This window comes from Schistocerca serialis, chromosome 2 (assembly GCF_023864345.2).
Source record: "Schistocerca serialis cubense isolate TAMUIC-IGC-003099 chromosome 2, iqSchSeri2.2, whole genome shotgun sequence".
Classification (NCBI taxonomy): Eukaryota; Metazoa; Arthropoda; class Insecta; order Orthoptera; family Acrididae; genus Schistocerca; species Schistocerca serialis.
Window position 1 is genome coordinate 1,026,167,036 of NC_064639.1, and position 26,210 is coordinate 1,026,193,245.

General features: G+C 39.9%; 1 protein-coding gene across 1 annotated transcript in view; it reads right to left on the reverse strand.

Annotated features, from left to right (window-relative positions):
- Positions 1–26,210, reverse strand: part of LOC126458438 (DNA polymerase alpha catalytic subunit) — a 263,548-nt gene that overhangs the window by 165,917 nt on the left and 71,421 nt on the right. The window contains exons 11-13 of the mRNA XM_050095493.1: positions 21,583–21,774; positions 19,656–19,832; positions 16,199–16,406 (exon numbers count right to left, since the gene is read on the reverse strand). Coding sequence (XP_049951450.1) covers positions 16,199–16,406; positions 19,656–19,832; positions 21,583–21,774 — 577 coding nt within the window. The remainder of the gene's footprint in view (positions 1–16,198; positions 16,407–19,655; positions 19,833–21,582; positions 21,775–26,210) is intronic.

Sequence of the window (26,210 nt, forward strand, 5' to 3'; positions counted from 1 at the left end):
ACGACTATTAAATTTTCGTCTCCCTTCACTATCTGAATAATTTCTTTTATTTCATCATACATTTCTTCAATTTCTTCGTCATCTGCAGAGCTAGTTGGCATATAAACTTGTACTACTGTAGTAGGTGTGGGCTTCGTATCTATCTTGGCCACAATAATGCGTTTACTATGCTGTTTGTAGTAGCTTACCCGCATTCCTATTTTCCTGTTCATTATTAAACCTACTCCTGCATTACCCCTATTTGACTTTGTATTTATAACCCTGTATTCGCCTGACCAGAAGTCTTGTTCCTCCTGCCACCGAACTTCACTAATTCCCACTATATCTAACTTTAACCTATCCATTTCCCTTTTTAAATTTTCTAACCTACCTGCCCGATTAAGAGGTCTGACATTCCATGCTCCGATTCGTAGAACGCCAGTTTTCTATCTCCTGATAACGACATCCTCTTGAGTAGTCCCCGCCCGGAGATCCGAATGGGGGACTATTTTACCTCCGGAATATTTTACCCAAGAGGACGCCATCATCATTTAATCATACAGTAAAGCTGCATGCCCTCGGGAAAAATTACGGCCATAGTTTCCCCTTGCTTTCAGCCGTTCGCAGTACCAGCACAGCAAGGCCATTTTGGTTATTGTTACAAGGCTAGATCAGTCAATCATCCAGACTGTTGCCCTTGCAACTACTGAAAAGGCTGCTGCCCCTGTTCAGGAACCACACGTTTGTCTGGCCTCTCAACAGATATCCCTCCGTTGTGGTAGTACCTACGGTACAGCTATCTGTATCGCTGAGGCATGTAAGCCTCCCCACCAACAGCAAGGTCCATGGTTGATGGGGGGGGGGGGGGGGGGGGGGGGGGGAATACTATACTTACGCTGGAAGAAAAGAGTAAACAAATATTCCAAAAAGTTTTTCTTTGTTATTCAAACCACAATACAATCTCAGGTACCAGATTAAGCTGTCGACCAGTGTCTCTAGATGAAAAGAAAACTAACGTAAGGCTCAACTAAATGTCCAAAAGTAAACACAGAAAAATCTCAATCCAATCCAATGGCGATTCTTCCGAAATGTCATTAACATCATTATTTACTGTGTTTTTGATTCACCTCCTCAACCACACAAACATTTAATGCTTGTTAATATTTTTCATCTGTTGTAAGTTACTATGCCATGTTAACTTATGAAATATAAGGCCTACGCAACGTTACGCTCGTGTTTTATATTCTACATGCTTTTATTGCTCTCACATTCTCTCTATAGCAATTTTGAACAGTTTTGATGGATTCAGAATATTCGATCATTTCCAGTTATCATCAAACTGTAACTTCTTCCATCTCTCTAACAGTTACCTTGCTCCATTCCAGATCATCTTTTATTTTGTTTTCTTCATACCTGCAACATCTCTGTCTGTTTGTGTAGGTACCTCTGTTAACTAAGTATCCCACGCATCCATGCCTGCATACACTTCCTTTTGAACTTTTTGTTGAATTATTGAATTTAATAAGGTACATACCCATTTTCTTAAATAATGGAAACTACCTTTCTGACTTCCCACCACTTGAGGATCCCCCCCCCATTCTACCATTGTTTTAATCTCTTCTTAGTCTGTGACTTACAAGTCTATGATCACTAACAATTTTAAATTGGTTTAGGGGTATCCTATCCTACACACATTCTTTATCTGTGAAATTGAGACATCTCTCAGCAAACACAATATTCAAACCACACGGAGAAAAGCAGCTGGCTGATATCTTTCACAACTGCTGGTGTTTTGACAGATGAACACACTGTTACTTCCTAAGCACAGATGCAAATAGATGCCATAGATGCCGTCGCACAAGAATATTTGAACCCTTGGGAAATGGCTCAAAGCAGACCAAGAACCAGAATACATCATATACAGAAACACACACCCGCACACACGAGAGAGAGAGAGAGAGAGAGAGAGAGAGAGAGAGAGTAAACAACTAGCACCATCAAACAACCAAAAATGACCAACATCAGAAACTATCAATAGTGAATATCAACAGTCAATGGATGAGGTAGCATTAACTCCACCCCTCCTTTGTTTGACCAGGGAGAGAGCAGGATTTCATGCAGAATTTAAGGAAATATCTCCCGCTGTATTTAAAATGACACTTATTAATTTAACCTCCTCAACCGCTTCCTTAATAATACTATCCCAACAGCTGGAAACACACAATACAATCACTGTGTTGTTACATTCTATGGAATGACTGGTACCAAGGTAATGCTGCTGTAAGTGTGTGTGTGCCCTCCATAGTCCTGATGCTCTGAGCGATGTACAACATGCCACAACTGCATGGGCTATGTTAAACATCCATTTTACACATATCAAGATTATCTTTTACAGGCCCAAGAAGGGTTATTATATGGTGGTTGAAAATACACACTTCACATCATGTTTTCCGCAGAATATGACCACTCCTGTTAAAACCGCTTCCTGCATAAGGAAATAGTGCCATAGGCTTTATTTTTGGCACTCACTTGATTCGCATTTACTTGACTGTGCAACCTGTGTCCAATCTGCCTTTCACTGTAACCCTTCTAGTGATACGTGACTTTGACGTGGGCTAACTCAGCTGACAAGCTTTCACATCTAAGTTGATATACGTCCTATGAACCATGGTACAAAGTACCTCTTCACTCTTAACTGGATGGTGACAACTATCAGCCTGAAAATACAAAGCAGGGGGAGTTGGCCTCTCAACATTCATCCTGAGCTACACATTTTCACCCAACAGTAATATTACAACAGATGAAAAGGCTGCTCTGTGTTCACTCAGGGTAGATTCTGATATTCTTATCTTACCTGCAGACAAGGACAGTGCTGTGTTGGACAAGCAGGATTATGCTCAAAAGATACCATGTTTACTATCCGATTCAGTGTATCACAGACACAGAGCTGATCCAACATAAAAGGTTCAGAAGAAGGCTAACAATCCTCTGCATAAAAGATCTCTCACACGGGAATATTAAGAATCTTAACTCTTATTGTGCTGTCCCTCCTAGATTGTATAGCCTTCCAAATATCCACAAGAAGGGCTTCCTCTGACGCTTATTGTCAGTAGCGAATCACTTTGTTACTCTGTTGCGCCCAATAGTAGGTATGTGTGTACATCACACTAGGAACTTGGTAGATTTCTTACATCAATTACAGTGACTGCCTTTGAGTGATTCTCATAAGTTAGTAACTTTTGATGTAATCTCATTCCTCCCTAGTGTTCAACTGTCTGATTCATTATGGTAAATTGAGGTTAGCTTTGGTACTGAAATAACTAACCTCTTCCAACATCTATTGACTTTCACTTACTTTTATTCAGTGACCAGTTCTATTAGCAGACATAGTTGCAATGAGGAGTGCTCTGTCAACCACTATTGCCAATCTTTTTATGGAATATTTTGAGGAATGTGTCCTGGAGTCTGCACGACTGAAACCCGTGTGCTTTCTTAGATGATACCTTTTTTGTTTGGCTTCTCGTAAGCAAAAGTTTCAGCAGCTTTTTAGAACATCTGAATTCAATCCACCAGAATATTCGTTCACTATGGAGAAGGAAAAGGATGGCTGCTTTCCCTTCCTTGACACGGTCAGCAGCAAATGTGGTATGTTGAACATGCAATTTACAGGAAACCAATCCACACTGACCTGCAACATCAGGCTGTTAGTCGTCATCATATGGCTTAGAGCGAAAGGGTGCTCAGTACCTCGGTCCATAGGGACCACGTTATCTCAGAGTCTCAAAATTTGTCAGCTGAGTTATTTTTTATTTATTTATTTATTTATGTATTTATTTCATCTATCAGATTCTGTGGGACCATGTGAGCCAAAGCTCCTTGGCCATGGAATGAGTCTGTGCACAGTTTACAGAATGTTGTATAGAAAACTTATAAACAACATATAAAGGAAATAAAACACAAAATCTCAATTAGTGCAAGGAACTCCTCTACAGAACGCCACAAGAGAACCTTTTAACTTGGGTTTGACACTACCTGCTCAACAGTGCATGCCTTTCCATACAGTGCTCAAGGAAATGTTGTCCAACTGCATGTTGTTTTTCTGCCTAGTGTTCATTGAATGAATGTTGCAATTTCTTACAAATGAGTTGATACTGTCAACAACAAATTCCATGGTGAAATACATGTATAAAGGTGGCAGAATTAGAATTCAGACACACCTGACAATGATCTACATGAAGTTCACAAACTGGCACCTCTGATCAGGCTGGCTACCAGCTTCTGGACTAAGAACATTCTTAGACTGCAAACAGAGTTGGCCCAAGACATAACACCACATGAAATTTTAGAGTGAAAATAAGCAAACTAAACAAGCCCCTGTGTTTCAGTGTGACAGACAGTGGAGATCATTCAGTTTCTGTTCAAGACGTTGCACATGATACTCCCAATAAAGCATTCCATCTGCCCTCAGGCATAGGAACTCGAAATGATTAACTTCACTGACTGTTTCACCATTTTTGCCAATAAAATTTCCCTTTCTGGACAAGTTGCAATTCAAAAACTATACATATTGTGCTTTGTTACAGTTAAGCATTATCTGTTTTCTGAAAGCCATATGCTGTTGTAACTGACTATCCTGTTAGCGACATCATTAATATATGTCCAATGTCTTTCACAGCAACCCTTGTGTCCATCAGCAAAGTAAAAAATGTTTTAATATTCTCTCATGTTGAGTGGCAGATCATTGATACACATCAAGGGACACAATGGACCCAGCACAATAACCGGTAACAACCACCCCTCTCCCCCCCCCCAAAAAAAAACACACACACACACACACACACACACACACACACACACTCAATCACTCACTTTACACGAACCCAGCCAGGTTTGAACCTCTTCCTTGTTCATTGGAACTAGAGGACAACCTTCTGCTTTCTACCTTCCAGATATGAAGTGAACAATGGTCGAGCTTTCTCCCTAATCCCATAGTGTTCCAACTTATGCAAAAATATTGTAGTTCCACACAGTCAAATTCTTGTGTTAACCTGCGGTCACTCGGGTATATTGTTGTCACGCAATAACTACGGTGTTAGATTTTTTTTAACAATGAGATCTTGCTCCTTTTTTATCTCTTTATGCCCAACAAAGACACATTTATACAACAAATAATTTCTTTATTAATACCAAAGCCTTATAAATTAGTATAAACATGGTGTGGAACATGTAATTTGCTAAATTTAAAAATATTTCAACATGCAAAGATTTCACAAACTTTTTTGATTACAATTACAACATCTACATCTACATCTACATTGATACTCCGCAAGCCACCCAACGGTGTGTGGCGGAGGGCACTTTACGTGCCACTGTCATTACCTCCCTTTCCTGTTCCAGTCGCGTATGGTTCGCGGGAAGAACGACTGTCTGAAAGCCTCCGTGCGCACTCTAATCTCTCTAATTTTACATTCGTGATCTCCTCGGGAGGTATAAGTAGGGGGAAGCAATATATTCGATACCTCATCCAGAAACGCACCCTCTCGAAACCTGGCGAGCAAGCTACACCGCGATGCAGAGCGCCTCTCTTGCAGAATCTGCCACTTGAGTTTATTAAACATCTCCGTAACGCTATCACGGTTACCAAATAACCCTGTGACGAAACGCGCCGCTCTTCTTTGGATCTTCTCTATCTCCTCCGTCAGACCGATCTGGTACGGATCCCACACTGATGAGCAATACTCAAGTATAGGTCGAACGAGTGTTTTGTAAGCCACCTCCTTTGTTGATGGACTACATTTTCTAAGCACTCTCCCAATGAATCTCAACCTGGTACCCGCCTTACCAACAATTAATTTTATATGATCATTCCACTTCAAATCATTCCGCACGCATACTCCCAGATATCTTACAGAAGTAACTGCTACCAGTGCTTGTTCCGCTATCATATAATCATACAATAAAGGATCCTTCTTTCTATGTATTCGCAATACATTACATTTGTCTATGTTAAGGGTCAGTTGACACTCCCTGCACCAAGTGCCTATCCGCTGCAGATCTTCCTGCATTTCGCTACAATTTTCTAATGCTGCAACTTCTCTGTATACTACAGCATCATCCGCGAAAAGCCGCATGGAACTTCCGACACTATCTACTAAGTCATTTATATATATTGTGAAAAGCAATGGTCCCATAACACTCCCATGTGGCACGCCAGAGGTTACTTTAACGTCTGTAGACGTCTCTCCATTGATAACAACATGCTGTGTTCTGTTTGCTAAAAACTCTTCAATCCAGCCACACAGCTGGTCTGATATTCCGTAGGCTCTTACTTTGTTTATCAGGCGACAGTGCGGAACTGTATCGAACGCCTTCCGGAAGTCAAGAAAAATAGCATCTACCTGGGAGCCTGTATCTAATATTTTCTGGGTCTCATGAACAAATAAAACGAGTTGGGTCTCACATGATCGCTGTTTCCGGAATCCATGTTGATTCCTACATAGTAGATTCTGGGTTTCCAGAAATGACATGATACGCGAGCAAAAAACATGTTCTAAAATTCTACAAGAGATCGACGTAAGAGATATAGGTCTATAGTTTTGCGCATCTGCTCGACGACCCTTCTTGAAGACTGGGACTATCTGTGCTCTTTTCCAATCATTTGGAACCCTCCGTTCCTCTAGAGACTTGCGGTACACGGCTGTTAGAAGGGGGGCAAGTTCTTTCGCGTACTCTGTGTAGAATCGAATTGGTATCCCGTCAGGTCCAGTGGACTTTCCTCTACTGAGTGATTCCAGTTGCTTTTCTATTCCTTGGAAACTTATTTCGATGTCAGCCATTTTTTCGTTTGTGCGAGGATTTAGGGAAGGAACTGCAGTGCGGTCTTCCTCTGTGAAACAGCTTTGGAAAAAGGTGTTTAGTATTTCAGCTTTACGCATGTCATCCTCTGTTTCAATGCCATCATCATCCCGTAGTGTCTGGATATGCTGTTTCGAGCCACTTACTGATTTAACGTAAGATCAGAACTTCCTAGGATTTTCTGTCAAGTCGGTACATAGAATTTCACTTTCGAATTCAATGAACGCTTCACGCATAGCCCTCCTTATGCTAACTTTGACATCGTTTAGCTTCTGTTTGTCTGAGAGGTTTTGGCTGCGTTTAAACTTGGAGTGGAGCTCTCTTTGCTTTCGCAGTAGTTTCCTAACTTTGTTGTTGAACCACGGTGGGTTTTCCCGTCCCTCACAGTTTTACTCGGCACGTACCTGTCTAAAACGCATTTTACGATTGCCTTGAACTTTTTCCATAAACACTCAACATTGTCAGTGTCGGAACAGAAATTTTCGTTTTGATCTGTCAAGTAGTCTGAAATCTGCCTTCTATTACTCTTGCTAAACAGATAAACCTTCCTCCCTTTTTTTATATTCCTATGAACTTCCATATTCAGGGATGCTGCAACGGCCTTATGATCACTGATTCCCTGTTCTGTACATACAGAGTCGAAAAGTTCGGGTCTGTTTGTTATCAGTAGGTCCAAGATGTTATCTCCACGAGTCGGTTCTCTGTTTAATTGTTCGAGGTAATTTTCGGATAGTGCACTCAGTATAATGTCTCGATGCTCTGTCCCTACCACCCGTTCTAAACATCTGAGTGTCCCAGTCTATATCTGGTAAATTGAAATCTCCACCTAAGACTATAACATGCTGAGAAAATTTATGTGAAATGTATTCCAAATTTTCTCTCAGTTGTTCTGCCACTAATGCTGCTGAGTCGGGAGGTCGGTAAAAGGAGCCAATTATTAACCTAGTTCGGTTGTTTAGTGTAACCTCCACCCATAATAATTCACCGGAACTATCCACTTCTACTTCACTACAGGATAAACTACTATTAACAGCGACAAACATACCAACACCGGTTGCATGCAATCTATCCTTTCTTAAAACCATCTGTGCCTTTGTAAAAATTTCGGCAGAATTTATCTCTGGCTTCAGCCAGCTTTCCGTACCTATAACGATTTCAGCTTCGGTGCTTTCTATCAGCGCTTTAAGTTCCGGTACTTTACCAATGCAGCTTCGACAGTTTACAATTACAATACCGATTGCTGCTTGGTCCCCGCATGTCCTGACTTTGCCCCGCACCCGTTGAGGCTGTTGCCCTTTCTGTACTTGCCCGAGGCCATCTAACCTAAAAAACCGCCCAGCCCACGCCACACCACCCCTGCTACCCGTGTAGCCGCATGTTGCGTGTAGTGGACTCCTGACCTATCCAGCGGAACCCGAAACTCCACCACCCTATGGCGCAAGTCGAGGAATCTGCAGCCCACACGGTCGCAGAACCGTCTCAGCCTCTGATTCAGACCCTCCACTCGGCTCTGTACCAAAGGTCCGCAGTCAGTCCTGTCGACGATGCTGCAGATGGTGAGCTCTGCTTTCATCCCGCTAGCGAGACTGGCAGTCTTCACCAAATCAGATAGCCGCCGGAAGCCAGAGAGGATTTCCTCCGATCCATAGCGACACACATCATTGGTGCTGACATGAGCGACCACCTGCAGATGGGTGCACCCTGTACCCTTCATGGCATCCGGAAGGACCCTTTCCACATCTGGAATGACTCCCCCCGGTATGCACACGGAGTGCACTTTGGTTTTCTTCCCCTCTCTTGCTGCCATTTCCCTAAGGGGCCCCATTACGCGCCTGACGTTGGAGCTCCCAACTACCAGTAAGCCCACCCTCTGCAACTGCCTGGATCTTGCAGACTGAGGGGCAACCTCTGGAACAGGACAAGCAGCCATGTCAGGCCGAAGATCAGTATCAGCCTGAGACAGAGCCTGAAACCGGTTCGTCAGACAAACTGGAGAGGCTTTCCGTTCAGCCCTCCGGAATGTCTTTCGCCCCCTGCCACACCTTGAAACGACCTCCCACTCTACCACAGGTGAGGGATCAGCCTCAATGCGGGCAGTATCCCGGGCAACCACAGTCGTAGTCCGATCAGGGGATGCGTGGGACGAGCTGGCCGTCCCCGACAAACCCCCATCCCGACCCCCACAGTGATGCCCATTGGCAACAGCCTCAAGCTGTGTGACCGAAGCCAACACTGCCTGAAGCTGGGAGCGAAGGGATGCCAACTCAGCCTGCATCCGAACACAGCAGTTGCAGTCCCTGCACACATCTGTGTGAATAGCAGTTCATAATATTTATAGAACAGCAGTTTGTAATATTTATAGCAAGTGATGAATTAACCACACTCCTTTTACTCATCAGATTCAGATATGGCTTCTTGTGACATACACTCCTGGTAAATTAAGAACACTCAATGCTGTATGTTCTTTACAGACAGGGTTGGAACAACCATGGCAGAGATGCTGTGTGAATCTGTTTTTCCTTTTAGGGCAGTAGTGACATCTTGTTTTTTCTCGATTCATTTTCTTCTTTTGCTAATGGCAGTTTACAAAAATGTGTACAACACCTTTTATTTTTCTCCTTCAAGCGAAGTGATATCCTCGTAATCGACAGGCATTTGATCATGTGGGCATTTGTAAGCATCATACTCAATTCTGTGATGAATCTTCTCCGTGGAATTAAGTCATCTGTGTTCACCTTATACATTATTTGAGCATTTATTGCTCCGATGTTCAAAAAGCTGAAAAACAGTGTAAGAGGCCAGCAGTTGCTTATTCTTGAAACAGACTATTCTGATTTCAAACAGTCGACAACATCTACACCTCCTTTTGTGACATTGTAAAATGTAATGACTTCAGGTATGTTCACTTTGCCACTGTCAGCGTCAATAGCATCGTCACTGTGCATGAGTAAATCAGGCAGTTGTTGCTTGGTTTTTCTCAAAATACGAATAGGCTGCTGTTTAGTTGCCTACACTTTACGCCCAGAAGTCCCGGTGGAATCTGTCTTTCATTTTTCCATAGAGTACCTACTACTGTGAGTCGATGAATGTCATACATTAGGTTAGCCAATGGTATATATGAAATATAATTGTCCATCGTCACATTTCTGCCTGTTTTGTCAATCGGTCGAATCAATCTTAACACCACATGCTCAGCATCATTGGCTGCTTGATATGGCCCAGTAGCTGTTTGCCTGCATATATTTCCACATTTAGCGTATAAAACATTCTGGCATCACAGAATACATATACCTTGAGGCCATATTTTTCAGGCTTGTTTGCTATATACTGCCTGACTTAACATATACACAACGGTTCTAACATCTCATCTATCATTGTCAATGCACCAGAACTATATCTCTTCTAGCAAACATCCACAAATTCGTCAAATATTTCTCTAATAGGTGCCAGATTATCTGTTTCCTTTCTCTGAGCTCTCGTAGATTTGTCATCAAAACATATAGCTTGGAGAAATGTGTGGAACCTCCGTTTGCTCATCAATGCAATAAAGAAATCCAGTGCAGTCCCATCAGTGGCCCATAGCTCATCAGTATTGAGATGCTGTGCCTTTTTCACTCCTGCGAGATATAATACACCAAATAAAGCAAAAAAAAATCTTCAAAATATGTCTGTGGGCAGTAATGAACACTACGTGCGTAAGATACTGCCATTTTGTCAAGTTCTTGGTTTGTGTATTCCACAATGCGACCCATTACACTACCTGGAAAAAATAATTTTCAGCATTCCAAAACTGTTTTCGAATTTTTTGCAACACCCTTCACATCTGGAGGCTGTGTTACAATATTCTGACAGGCAGTTTTTGATGGAGGAGTGTGTTGCTTCAACCATTCTGTTATTCCATCCTTACCAAGAAAGGTTTCACGATCTGTATATTGAGAAACAGCTGTATCAGAAGCATCATATTCGCTGTCTGACTGATCTATTACGGTATTGATCACTTCATGCTCAGAGTGTGCGTCATTATCTGATGACAGACCCTTTATTTAAATACACTAGTCTAGTGGTTCATCCAGCCACATCAAGTTTTACATATTTCCATATCCGACAGAGAATGTCATGTACTCTGTATAAACAATTGCTTCATTCAATTCGTAAAACCCAATAAGAATACTGACTTTTCTTACAAAAGATTTAACATATGCTGAACACTTTCAGAAGAAAACAAACTAACATAGCTGCATATTACAAGTACAAGAAACAGACTAAAAGTGAAGCAAGGCGGTATTCCATGAAAGGAGAAGTAATTGCTACGTAAAGACTAAGCAAGGCGGTATTCCACGGAAGGAGAAGTAATTGTTATATAAAGACTCCCGTGTTAGAAAAAAATCTAACACTGCACACCACTTCAAATAATGGCACAACTAGCAAGCTATTGTTGAAATCAACTGTCAAGTCACAGATTAATTGAAGCACGGGATATGAAAGAAAGCATTTCTACATCATCAGTTCATTAGCTTTGAAATGAGCTTGTCGCGGGTTAAATCGAGGAAAATACCTACTGTCCTCAATCCATTTTCTAGCCCTGCTACTGCCTCTCACATGAAAGAACAAATAGTCCTTTCTGTGATATTCATTTCCTGAAGTCAGAGGAGAGTTTGACAGCAAATTGTGTGTACTGAGATGTACCACTGCTCTCCTACACAATGCTTTCTCAAAAACTTTTGGAAATGCTGGAGTAAACAATTTGGCCAGTAATTTTCTACATTATCTTTTCACCCTTTTTATAAATCTGGTTCACTAATTAATTGGACAGATAAAAAATCTCCTCATCAAATGGCGGCAGAAAACACACACAATATTTGGTTTAATTGGCAAGTTTTCAGAGCCAGTGGCTCCTTCTTCAGCCAGAAGGGTTGAAGGAAAGGAAGAGGGTTGAAGGAAAAAGGACTGGAGAAGACCTCTCTAGTCATTTTCCTCTTCCTAGCAGGACCTTTAGCATACTCAGTACGGAAATTACACTGAACTGTTGTCACCGACTGATTCCTCAAACCGAAACAAACAGCTAGCACACTTGGGTCCAGTGAAGGCAGCCATCTTTAATGCAAATGCTCTGTAGATACTATGAATTAATTTATACGAATTTTCAAAGTTGTACAGTCCTTTTTGAAACACTGTATTACTATTCGTCCTGAATGAGTAGTTCAAAAGGATAACAGATCATGTGAAATACAACTATTCTTGGGAAATATGAATGCACCAAAGTATAAGGAGGTCGTTACGATATAGTGGGGGGTAGAAATAGTAACATAGTTACAGTTGATAAAGAATTTTATAAATGGAGTACGATTACTGTATTAAAGATTACGATTTTTGTTTGTTTGTTTTTTCTAAAAATACAGGCCAATTTTTTTTAAGAAGATACGTACGTTGCGTACCAACCTCATATGGTGCAGTAAAATGGGTAAAAAATTTTATGTTCCAGAGCAATGCTATCTCACTACATTCCAGCAATTTCGAAACGAGGCACCCGCGATGGAAATGTCTTGCCACCGAGACTGGATCAGAGCAAAACTCAATATTGGCATTTCTGCTGAGCCAGGCTGCAGACTTCAGCACAATGTAGTGGGTGAGAGTACCAAAACAGGGTCACGTCAACTTCATTCTGTGACAAAAGAAAAGCTAAAGCAAAGTGCAACAAACAGTATCAACAGCTTTTACGAACCAGTTCTACACTATAACAAACTCGTTAAGCAAGCACAGCAAAAGGAAAACCACTGATACCTTTGCAATGGCAAGATCTATGCAGTCATGACAAGTGATGTCAGGTAAATGTTAGCTATTACTTCACTCCATAAATACCCCAGCAGTTTAGCTCGTAAGGCAGTCAGTCGGACGGATCAATGGCGAAAATGACGTTCGCACTTAATTCCGTGATTGCAGCGAAGTGACGTCTGGCGTAAGTCTGTTGTAGGTTTCCTGCATGCTACACACAACAATAACCGCTACAGGAAGAGATGGCTTCCTTGCCATAATCAACAGTCGCAGAGTCCAACACCGGTCTACCTCTGCCGCAGGTGGGAGGAAGTGGAAGTCTTTCCTTCCCACCAGGATAGGACACCAGTGTACCTGACATTCCAGCGGAGTGAATAGGCCCTATCTGGATGGCAGGCCAATTTCGTCGAACTTCACTGCTACAAGGCAACCATCACTGCAGTACAACAGATGGTGAAGAACGGTGGTGGGCAGGAGGGCAGAGCACCTCCCAACACGGCGTGTGTAAATTCAATACAAGTGCTGCCGTCGTGTTATAGCCGATGCTGAAGTATGCAATGTCAGTTGCCTCAAGCCAACTGAAGGCTGCTTGTGACGCAATTCCTCAGCAGGCATTATTTTTCCATTTGTTGAAACAATTTTATGATTTCTTCTCTGCTTTGATGAGCGGTTAGAATATTTTGGCGTTAAAATGAAATACTTCAGATTCCATAAAATGAACTTCAAAAACAAACTGGTCAGGGTGTCACAGTTCCTGCTATAGTCTCAATATGCACTTGGCAGAAATAATATTAGCTTCGAAGTTGTTCAGGATGATGAAACTCAAAAGGCTTTAATAAGATGCAAGGTGACTGGAATGCTGAGCAGTCTGCAGGGTCTGGAAACTGTGATACTGACATCTCTGTGATTAGTGATGTTGAAGAGATTTAATGCTACAAATAAACTATTGGAAAAAGTTGATGATGATAATGAGACAGTAATAAAGTTGAACAATTCTTTACTTGAATATATTTGAGGAATCAGTGTATGTATGACACATATGAAAAAGCTGACACTGAAAAGAGGAAGATAAATATGTACAAAACAGTCACAAAAAGTAAAAAGTCATGAAAACTGAAAGTGGACAAAATAGCCAAGCTTGGCATTACTTTAGAAAGAAAGGAAAATTTTCAGGTGAATACATTTCTGGTTTTATGGTCAGATCGATAACTGAATTGGAGAAAAGAAAAAAATCAATTTTCCTGGACAAGAAAACACTGAACTATTGTAATGTGCTAAAAACTGCAACATAACTTTTTTTTTAGTGATGAGGTTGTTGATTTTATAGCATACATATAGAGCAACAAAATAAACACCTACTCCCTAACTATTTTGTATAGTGTGTTGCAAGAAAACATCGTTCAAAAACTGTTTCCAAATTTGCAGATTGCACTATGAATATTTTTGTCAATCGCAGCAACCACCTTTTCATCCAAGTGCTCTTTACTTCTCCTCGAAAGACTCGAGCTATTTGAGATCACCCACGTCGCAGGACCGAGTCAACAGTCCTGAATTCTGATATGACAAAGTAACTAGAGGAAGATATGATCGATTAATTTGCTACAAAGAAACCGCATTGTAAACAGCTCTGCCTGATTTGAGTGTGCTACGTTCAATATGCATGTATTTATCATAATAATAATTATAATAATAATTACTACTACTACTACTACTACTACTACTGTTAGCAGCAGCAATTGTAGTATTCAGTTACGTACAGATGTAAGTTACTTGGTGGTATATTAACGTCAAAATGAGGAGTGGAAGTATTTTTCTCTGCCTTGGGGCAGCAAACAGCTAAATTCGCCCCTGGGTACAACAAGAGATAGTTGACGCCCTGGTGAAGGGTGTGGTTGAACTTTTAGAGGCCAGGGTAATACTGGGTTATTAGAGAAGTGTTGGTTGGTAGCTGGTTAAAAGGGTTACTGGTGTCAGAAGACGAGATGGCATGGGAGTTCCGTTCGTGGATGAGCTGGTTAGAATTCTGTCAGTTAACAAAAGCTCTGGCAAGGTTAAAAGTATATTTCAACAATTGCTGCTTTCCACTGCACATGCAACGACCATTGGAAATGAGACTGTAGCTTCCTGACATGGAAAAGATAATATTTGTCGAAGTGGAGGTACTATTGGTTATTGGTGTGCTTAATATAACACACATATTGATGGAACCATCTGAGAGGTGAAGTTCGGCATCTAGAAAGGTGGCTCACTGAGTTGAGGAGGACTGGGTGAAGTGGATTTGGGAGTAGGTGTTGATGTTATGGAGGAAAGAGCAAATATTGTCCTTGCCATGAGGCCACATCATAAAAATGTTGTCAATGAATCTCAACTAGACAAGGTGTTACAGGTGATGAGTGGATAGGAAGGATTCCTCCAGATGGCCCATAAATAAGTTGGTGTCAGATACTGCCAAGTGAACACCCCTGATAGTATCACGAATTTGTTTACAGATTTGGTATTCAAAAATGAAATAACTGTGAGTCAGAAATTGGCCGGCTAGGAGGATTACGATTTCTAGTCCCATTTTGTTCTTGCCATCCATCTTCTGTACCAATTTGCTATTGGGATTTGCTGTTAGTTATCAGTTCTGTAGCTTTTTGTAGAGGCATGGTGCCATTGTCTATTGCTGGATTCTTAAGTTCTGCAATTTAATGTCTCTGAATAAAAAGTGCAAGGAGCAGTAGGGTTCCTAAGAAACATGTTACTGTTTGTTCTACATAAAATGATGAAGGACTACCCACTTACCTTGGAATTAGAGTAGTAATGAACTGGTTTGTTTTAACTAAAACTGAAACAAATTTATCCCTTGACTACACAACTTCGGGTCTTGAGCAAGCTGTCATGAAATATTTAATCAAAGAGGTCTGGAATAGTTAAAATCAAATGATAGAAAATCCAGGATGGAAGTAACAATATTATGAAAAGGATAGTTGCTGCTCACCATGTAGCGGAGATGCTGATCACAGACAGACACTGCAAAACGACAGTCACAAAATAAGCTTTTGGCCAAAAGGTCTTTGTCAAAAATAGACCACACACACACACACACACACACACATATATATACTAATACAACTTGCACACACATGACCACAGACTCTTCTGGCAGCTGAAGCCGACTACCTGGTGTGTGTGTGTGTGTGTGTGTGTGTGTGTGTGTGTGTGTGTGGTCTATTTTTGACAAAGACCTTTTGGCCCAACACTTATTTTGTGACAGTCTTTCTGTTGTGCCTGACCGTTACAGTTAGTAATACATGTACCAAATACATTAATATTCCCTTAAGAAACCATTACTGTCATGATAATGACTTACCTTTGTCAGGACAGAATTAATACAGGGCTAGTGTGTTTCAGGACTACCAACTGCATTAAGACCAAATACAATATTTCCAGGTACAACTAGTAATTTTCTTACAGACCTACTACACACTATTGCATTTATGATTAAAATGCGTGATGTGCATAAAGGGAGTAGAACCCATAGATCATTCTTTACTTCTCTGGAATTAGCTTCATTTTGTTGTAACAGATTTTTAAGCTCTACTATACTCACCACAAAAGTGTTGCTGGAATGGTGGTTGTGGTGCACCACGGTCAAGGGGAAAGCTATTGTGAACAAGACAGCCAACCATTACCACTTCTGACTGAGATGTACGAACATTAGCCACTGTGCGTATATTCAATGCAAGAATAACAAGTGGTGGTGGTGGCTTTTGATCTACAGGGCTCACTTCCAAATGTCCCATTTTACTGCATACAGCCTGCAAATACCAAAACACAGTTATTACTATTAACAATGTCACATGCATTTAATCACTTTCATCTTTTTTCATAGATTCCATCATGAGAGAAAATTTCGGAATGTGGAACTAGTCATGATAATCACCAATAAGAGACTTTTTAGAAACAATCCTTAGTGCATTAGGAACTAAATTTTATTAAACTTCCATATAGATACTATTTGATTTAACAAAGCATTTTCACTCAGTGCACTCTTTCAATCACTCTGAATCCATCAGTATAATTAGTATGGCTAGAGGGCATGTTAATTAGAAAATATCATTTACTGAAAATATTAATGCAGTATGAACATGCAAATTTGAGATGAGATTAGGAGACTGGGACCTATGCTATCCAACAGTACAAGAATTGAGCTTCATTGTAATGCATTTTATTTTATCTGAAATTAATTATGTTGTGTATTAATTGACTTTCCAGTTAAGAGAGGCTGAAACTTCTCATTGTAAATTTTGTCAAAACTACTGTGAGCTTCTAGACTGACTACAAAGTTTCGCTGGTTCAATTTTTCTATACAAAATGACATACAGCAGTGACTCATTAATCCACTAATTAATAATTACATGTAATTCACTTTAAGTTGCATAGGTTAAATAGTGTCTTTTGCAACTGCAATGAAAGTCATATTAAGCTCAAATGCATTTTGCTTTATTCTAAAATATTTTCAGTGGTCACTGTAAGTGCAGAAGAAACAGGCCAAAAAACAATGAAGGCAAAATACATAATTCACTGTAATATGGTGCTCTTTCATGTAAATAAGGGGCTTCTTCACAACTGTGCATTTTTCTAAATTTGTAACTAGCAACATTTTTTATAACCCGATTTTAATGGTTCTTGTAGTCCATTAAAAACAGTAAATTCGAGCCAAGCCAAATTTTCCACCATTACGTAGTTTTCAAAATAAGAGTTTGCGTCGGCATCACCATTTACGAGATCCACTTCTACCATGAAATACTTAAGTCTGCAGTGAGATTGCAATGGAGAAACATCTAAGCCCATCTGTATGAAGGATCCTGTGGATATATTATCCCCAAAAATAGCCTATGTTTGTGACATGTTCCATGTTCTAGTGTTTATGACTCAATAATTCATAGGTTGGTTCAAATGGCTCTGAGCACTATGGGACTCAACATCTTAGGTCATAAGTCAATAATTCATAGGCAATTCTTTATAATTACATGTGTGATCATATACATGACACAAAAGACTTAATTCTTAACAATGACTTATAATAACAGAGTTGATTAATGAGAACAGAGTATTGCTGTGCACATGTAACATTAATAATTCTATACAAGTGGAAGGACAGTGTATTGGGTGATATCTTAAGTGACTGTTATTTTTCACACTTGAACTGTTTGACTATGCAGATGTTAGGTTATTACACTTGAACTACATTTTAGAACATCAACTGAAGGTAGTATGTAATTATCCATTTATCTGCACGAAACTGAAGTATGTGAGAGACAAACTGGCCATAAACATGAGTTCTGACAAGCTTCAAGTGCAATTAGAGTGTTTGAAAATCAGTTTTGTGTGGACTACATTATTGACAGTAGCCTACTTTCAGCCAGTTTTCAACGGAGGTGCTGTTACCAAGGATATCTGTGCAGGTAAGCCTGGTAAGTTACAACCTATGCATAGCACACTAGCAATGATGAGTAATTCCTTGATCAATAGGCTGACGATTTTATTATGGCCTTTACCAAACTGTTAAAACCCTGCTGTAGGTTCGACTGAGAGTAGATACAATTCATGCTCTCAGTGCATCCCACATGCAGTCACTTCACTGGGAACACAGCAGTCAGTTGCACATTGAATCAAGACAGCCCCACATTAATAAGAAAGGAACCAAATGTTGCCATTATGTAACAACAAAGTTCAAATCACACTTGAACAAATCTGTGTGCAAATCAAATATTGTCATCAGATAAATTTCAAACCACAGTCCTGGAAGGTGGTTGTTGAAAGGTGCACCTGAGAGCTTGATGTAAACAGCGCGTGGTTGACAAGTGAGAATATGGCAGTCCACGTGAGTCCTTAAATCTGCCATGAATGGCACCGGCACAATCATCCTACCATGTCACACCTAACAACTTCGCCAGACATTGGCGTGATTATGCCAAGTGATCCATCGAACATCACACAGCATTAAAAGACAAAACCTAATCCATAACAGATCTCCATTGCCATATTCACAGATACTCCTAATCCTTCAACCAGCTCATGAACCAACTGAAAATGAACAGATCCTCACTGTTAAATGTCACCCTCGACTGAAACAACTCAACCACAACCTACACATGGGTTCCGACTACGCTTAATTGTTTTCTTGCAGTCAGACACCACAGTGCCAATAAGCTTTCAGGACATCATATCCACAAAGGCTTTTGAGCTAGAATATATATTTATATTTTATTCTGCACTACCAATGAATATCAGCATTTGCATCAGTGCCACGTACACATGGAGTAGAACACCTTTACAAGTGTATGTATCCGAAAAAAATAAAATCATCACAAAGTCTTTGTACATAGTTATGCACGAGTAGTACACAAATGTACATCTGTCACCTAAGTATGAGACTATATGGGTATACAGTGATGACATTGCAGAATTTTTAATTTTCTTGTACTTTGTTTGAAATGTGTTCCTGGCGATGGTGGAAATTTCCTGAATATTGTGCTGTGCTGTCAGGATGTGCACGCAGGTGTGTGTGTGTGTGTGTGTGTGTGTGTGTGTGTGCGCGCGCGCGCGCGCTTTGAGAATGCACACTGAAAACAAGTCTCAGTGATCATGAAATTTTCACTCACAGGTGTGGAGAGAGAGAGAGAGAGAGAGAGAGAGAGAGAGAGGACAATAACGACAAACATGTACACCAGGAATCGGACTGTCGGCACATTCTGAATGAAACTATGAATGTTGAGCTGAGCTTATTGAATGCAGGCATTTTCTTTTCTTTTTCTATTTTTTTTAATTTAAAAGTTATATCTGTGGACTGAAAAACATGTGCTAGCTGCCACACACTACTGCAACCATACATAATTAAGTCCATTTGCCTCATTATTCTTGCTTCTACGAAGGAACTGTTTCATTCAAAATGTAAACCAACGCAGCATATTTTAGTAATTGGGTGTGAGCACATACATGCCTTGAAAGGCAATTCATACTTTCTATTAACAAATTAAAGAAAACAATTTTTATTCCCAAACCTCTATTTTGCACCAACTAATTGGGTTTGCTACAGGTTGTGGTTCGTGGATATCCAACCAACATGGTCCTCGTATCTTCCTGTCTAGTAATAGCAGTTCCAGTGATGATGTACGAGTACCAAATACATGGCTAAATGTTTCACCTTTCAGATCAGATGGCAGCGGTGGATACTGGGCCTGAAAATTCCCTTCCACTAAATTAGTTTGTCATTATACTGCATATATACAATTTGCAAACAATAAAAATAAAGCAATAATCCAGCTTTGTATTTCTTCCACCAAATAAGATATTTTTCATAAATAAGAACAAACAATACAGAGAAACTGATGTTGTCCTCAGATTAGTTCCTTTCCAAAAATTACCCCGCCACTGCCCCAAATAATGCCTCACACAATGTCTACATTTACTGATCATCATGCAATTTCATGAATTTCATCTACATATGGATAAAGAGTACTGCCACTCACTCTTGGTCTTTAAAAGAGGAAATATTCCACTCACAAAGAAATATTAGTCCAACAGAACATTTTATTCCAACAGAACATTTTATCTTAATTAGAAGCTATCAATAATCTCCTCTCCAAATTTTCTGATTCTTTCTTAGATTCACCATATGACATCGAAGTGCTAGCAACATCCTCTTGGAAGACAGACTTGCTGATCTTTGACTGCACTGTTCTTTCGTATACCCATCTTACTGAAATCAGTAATACAAAACCACTGTCCTTTCCGGCTGGCAAAGGAGATGCTTTTAGTACAATGGTTTTATCAGTTTGGTGGTAAGTTCTATGGGACCAAACTGCTGAGGTCATCAGTCCCTAAGCTTACATACTACTTACTCTAAATTAAACTAATTTATGCTAAGGACAACACACACACACACACACACACACACACACACACACACACACACACACACACACACACGCCCGAGGGAGGACTCGAACCTGCTGATAGGTGCAGACATGCACTCTGTGGCAAGACGCCTCAGACCACGCGGCTACCCCACGCAGCCTTGACTCAGTTAATCAGCTGTCATCCATGGAGACGTGTCAGTTGCATCACAGTGCTTCTTTGCATAAACATTGCTCTCTGTCATTGGTAATTCTACAGTAACAGACAATCTTCCTACCATCAAGTTGTTCTAACTAGGGACATGAGGAAACACAAAGTCTCAAATAACCAACTGTTAGGTTTACTGGGTCACAGAGTGACAACAAGAATATTAGTACACAAACAGTAATCACATGACAGGAGCACATTTGACCACTGAGATTATGAAGATCTGAGCATCCACATATAATCCCAGCAGGTGACAATGGTGTCAGGTTGCCCATTCATGCTGGAGCAGAATCAGGCTGCCCCTAAAAACATACTACTCGTAATAGCTGTAACTATTGGTCTGCAAATGAAGTAAATAATAATGCAATGTTGTTCAGTACAATGTTCTCAGTTATCAGCAGAAATATCTGCACTTATACCCCTAAACCCATGTATTATAAAATGTATAGGGGATAGTTCAGTTAATAGATTTCAAACAAGAATCAATTTGGGATCATCATTTCACACAGTTCTGTTTCCCCCAATGTGTGTCAAGAAAAGCACAAAAATGGAAATTGAAGACAACAGGTATCCAACTGGTCAACGAGTATAAGTTACACTGCCAGATCTAGAAATTAGGTCTCAGTTCAGTTTCTGAGTCAACTTGTGTATCAATGACCTATACAGAGATCATTAAAAAACATGCACTGTATAATGAAATACTTCTCAATTTGTTAGAGATATTACTCCGAATTATAAAAAATATTTCTGTCCTTTAATCGATATTAACATCGTCATTACAATAAAACCTGTGTAAAAAACTAAATTAATTAAGAAATTATAAATACAGTAAATTAAAAGTTACAAAATACAAAAATTACTTACAGGATATTTCACCTCCAAATATTCTGACACCAATGGGACCCCTGGCTCACTGAAACAGTATGAACGTTCAACCTTCCGGCATTTAAACTGCAGAATCTTGTTCTTCTCTGCTATTTTCTTGTTAAATTCCTCATAAACATCTGGAAACTTTACTTCTTGCCCTGTGCTGACATTTCCTTCAAGGTCCCACCGCTGCATATTCAAAACACAAGTATTATTCTACAAATCGTTTAGACAATTGGACCATACAATGTCACTGAGTAGGAGGTTTTCTTTTACGTATGTATAGCACAAGATAAATTACATCCTGTACATTAAAGACATAGACTAATTCACTGTGAAAATCTGCAAGCAACCAAATGTATATTTTACTTGGATATATAGCACATGGTTTTGTCGAGCACCAAATATGGAAGAAATAATTTTAGAAGGACCGTTTACAATTAGGAAATCACAGATTTTCATTAAATCAGCCACTGCTACTTACCTAATAGTTTGTTTGGCTATCTCTGACTTGAAAGTCGGCACAATTTGCTACTAAGTTATTTCATGAATTCTGTTAGTTTTGATACATGTAGAGGCAGAGGTTGCCAGTTTCCATCAGTAGGTACCACATTTCAAAAGTTTACAAGAGGGTGGTTTTTCAACTCTTAACAGGCAATTGATACCGCTGGTATTGTGTAAATCAGGTGATCAGGACACTATCCAATTCATAGTCATACTCCTCAATACAGAAGATCATGATTCTAGTCATAGGGATTGGATAATTGTCCTGCTAGAAAATGTTATGTCCAATAAGGAAGCAACGGGGTTGAAGTGTTTTAAGAAACATGCAGAGCGTCCAAATAAGCTAAGGCAAATGTTTCTTAATACCACAATATTGTGTCCCTCAATCTCTGAAACTTTCTGGGGCATGACACAACTTGTCATGGAGAGAAGCAAATAAATACTTTTTGATCCACTTTTCTTTTTTGAAAGAATTAAAGAAGCAACATAGCTGCTGCCACATAGTAAACTACAGATCTACTTTCTCTGTTCCCCATTGTCACTTTATCCTCAGGAATAACAGAATTAAGAGACCTGGCAAGACAACTGAATATAGCCTACACAGTTCCAGTTAAATAACTGTTCAGATTTTGACTTGTTTGGATAACTGAGCATTAAATTGGATGGTGTGTAGGTGTCTTTACACAATGAAGCACAAATGTTCTCTCTTTTCAATTCGGAAGTATAATGATTTTCAACATTTGCAAATGCCTGTTTACTTTTCAGTATGTATTGCACAAAGGAGATGGCACCAAATTATATTCCTTTGCTATGTCAAAGAGTTTAACATTTCAATTGTCTTCAGCATAACAAGTAACTGTCAGCCTCTGCTGAATTTGTTTCTTTTGCTATCCATAACTAGACAACTTTAACTGTACAAAATTCAGCTCTTTTATAAACAACACAATATAATCAATTTTTACACTAGGACCTCAAGGCAAAGTTTTCTATGACATCCTGTCGCATGTGGAAATTGGCATGAGTTCGAACTTATTAACCAGATGCTATGACCTGCCCACTGATTGTGAATTACTGATATTTTTCTTTATCAGTAATTTAATGGAACTAATTTTAAAATATCAGGAATTTCATTATAATTGGATTTCAGTTTGCAAAGTGGTATCAGTTGAAATTTGTGACTGGACTGAGGATTTCTTGCTAGTGAGGATGGACAATGTTATATTGGATGGGGATTCATCTACAGATGTAGAAGTAGCTTCACGTGTGCCCCAGAGAAGTGCGTTGCATATTACTGATCTGTCAGACAATATTAATACGACCCTCATATCTACTGAAGTATACAGTTATCTACAATTAATTACTACCTGAAGAAAGCTGCATGAATATCCAGTCAAATCTTCAAATGAAGTCAAAGTGGTGCAAAGATCGGCAATTTGATTTATATGTTCAGAAATGTAAAGCTGGGCACTTAACATAATTCAAAAACATAGTATCTGATGACTACAATATCAGCAAACCACAACTGAAACAAGTCAACTAATATTTGTAAATTTATTTAATCGTATGGCTAGGGCCCCCTGCCGGGCAGACCATTCGCCGGGTGCCAGTCTCACAATTTGACACCACTTCGGCGACTTGCAGTCGATGAAGATGATAGGATGATGATGATGATGATGATGATGATGATGATGATGACCGTAGAACACCCAGTCCCTGGGCGGAGAAAAATCCCCAGCCCAGCTGGGAATCAAACCCAGGCCCAGAGGATTGACAATTCATCACACTGACCATTCAGCTACCAGGGGGCGGACATATCTGTGTGTAACAACTTATAACGATATGAAACGACTGATCCATCCATACAGCCAAGCACATTCATCTAGGTACATACCAATCTCAGTTAAACAATGTGCAAACATTTTGGAAAACTATGTCACATTTGACCATGTGGGGTACACTAGAAGCACACAGAAGGGGTACACTGACTTCTTCCTGGGAGGAAGGGGGGGGGGGGTGTTGTGGGGGAGAGCTGGCAGCAGCTTTAAAATTCCCTTGGAGTGGTGACCCTATCATAATAATAGCCTATATGCAGATGCTGGATTAGTCCTATACCAGTCCCAACCCAGCAGTGGCTGGACATTGGGCACTGGAAGGAAAGACTATGAAATGGGTTGATTTCGTTAGCTTTAGTGTAAAGATAAAGCAGGTGATAGACTACAGTTCACTAGCAGGATAATGAGAAAATAATTGGTCTACAAAGAAGATTGCTTATAAAATACTGGCCTGACCCATCCCAGAATATTGCTTAAGTCTGTGAGACACATAACAAATAGGTCTAACAGGATTTTTGAATATATACAAAGAAGGGAAACACAAATGATGACATGTTTGTTTGAACCTCATGAGACTGTCACGAAAAAGGTGAAAAACCTAGAGATGTGAAAAAGGTCTCTAACAACTGAACACTGGGCTACATAATTTGAGCTCACATGAAGATTATCACATTTAAATTCTGGCCTTAACTCCATCTATTCAAGTTAATGCCATACTAAATGCACCTTGAACACTTACAAAATCATACTGCTGTGGAAAAATGCATAAGTAGCCAGGCAATTGAAGTGATTGTCACAAAGGTAAATAAACATCAACAAGTAAACTTTCATGCCTGTAAATGTTACACTCATTAAAATATTTCATTATTATGCCATAGTCAAATGAATGTCCTGTTGTCCGCAAAGGACACCTTCTGTCAATGTTGCAGAACTACTTGCCAAATTGTCTCACTGTCATGTGCTTCAAATGGACTTACACAAACAGGTGAATGGTATGGCTATGGGGAGCCCCTTAAGCCTAGTGAAAGCAATTTTTTTAATGGAAAAATTAAAAAAAAAACAGGCGTTAAGAACTGCCAACAAAGAACTATTACACAGATGATATGTTTGTGTTGTGGAGACATGAAAGAGGTGAATTAGGTCATTTTTATGAATATCTCAGTGAGATTAAACCAATGATATAATTCACTACAAAAGTGGAAGTACACAGCAGATAACATTTCCTTGAAGATGCTGGCTTGGGCTACATGGTATATCAAAGACCCACACACTAGGAACATTACCTACATCGGGTTCATATTACCACCAACAACAAAAGTGAGATATTATAAAAATGTACACAAATATAACAAAGAACATCTATGAACCGGAGATGCTCAACATGGAACTGGAGTACCACACCAATGTGCTCCTAAAGAATTGATATTTGCCCACTGAGATAAAAGTGACGTGAAGACAGTCACAAAAAGATCTTGGTGATGTACAGGTGCCTGCAAAATCAAGGGTTTTCCTGTCATTCATTAAAGATGTTAGTGGCTGCACACAAAAATCTAGATGAAACAAAACACCAACTAAGGTCATAAGCACCCATATCACAACCTTAGATCACCAATAAGTAAAAGAACTTAAAAGCAACTATACATTAAGCCAAAAGACTATATGTTAAGTCAAACTGATGGAAGGAAAGTAAGCAAAGAACAAGGACTCCCTCATGGAGGAAGATCCACGAAATATGCTGTAGAGACAGTGGAATTCCCAAATCAAAGATTAAATGTCCTTTTGCCATACTGCTAAGATGGATAAAAATTAAAACATGGTTGACAGCCCACGTGTCGTTCTCTAAAACACCCAGCAACTCAGATGGCAAACATACCTGAGAACTTAAGTAGTTAAAAGAAAAGGGCATTTGGTCAGGAAGTGACAAACAGTCAAAGGTTGATGACAATGACCACAAGGCAGCAGGAGACCACCAAATGGCAACGGTTAAAACGACAACGCCCAGTATGAAATCTAGCTAAACTGATCTCCTCGCAGCGACAAGGCTGAGATGAGGTCGGCCAAGCCACTGGGAAAGGTTTAATTTCGCAGAGTTTGTTCCCGTGAAGAGAAGACCACAGGTGATGCCACGTGCCTACAGACAACAACAAAGAGACCATCTGAAAGGAAGGAAGTGCTAGTGCACCAAGGTAGGAGGACTGCAGCCTTGGCAGCAGCCTCATTTCCCATAAAACTGAAGTGACCAGGTACCGACAACATCACAGTGGTTTCCTCAACGGCGAGAAAATTGAA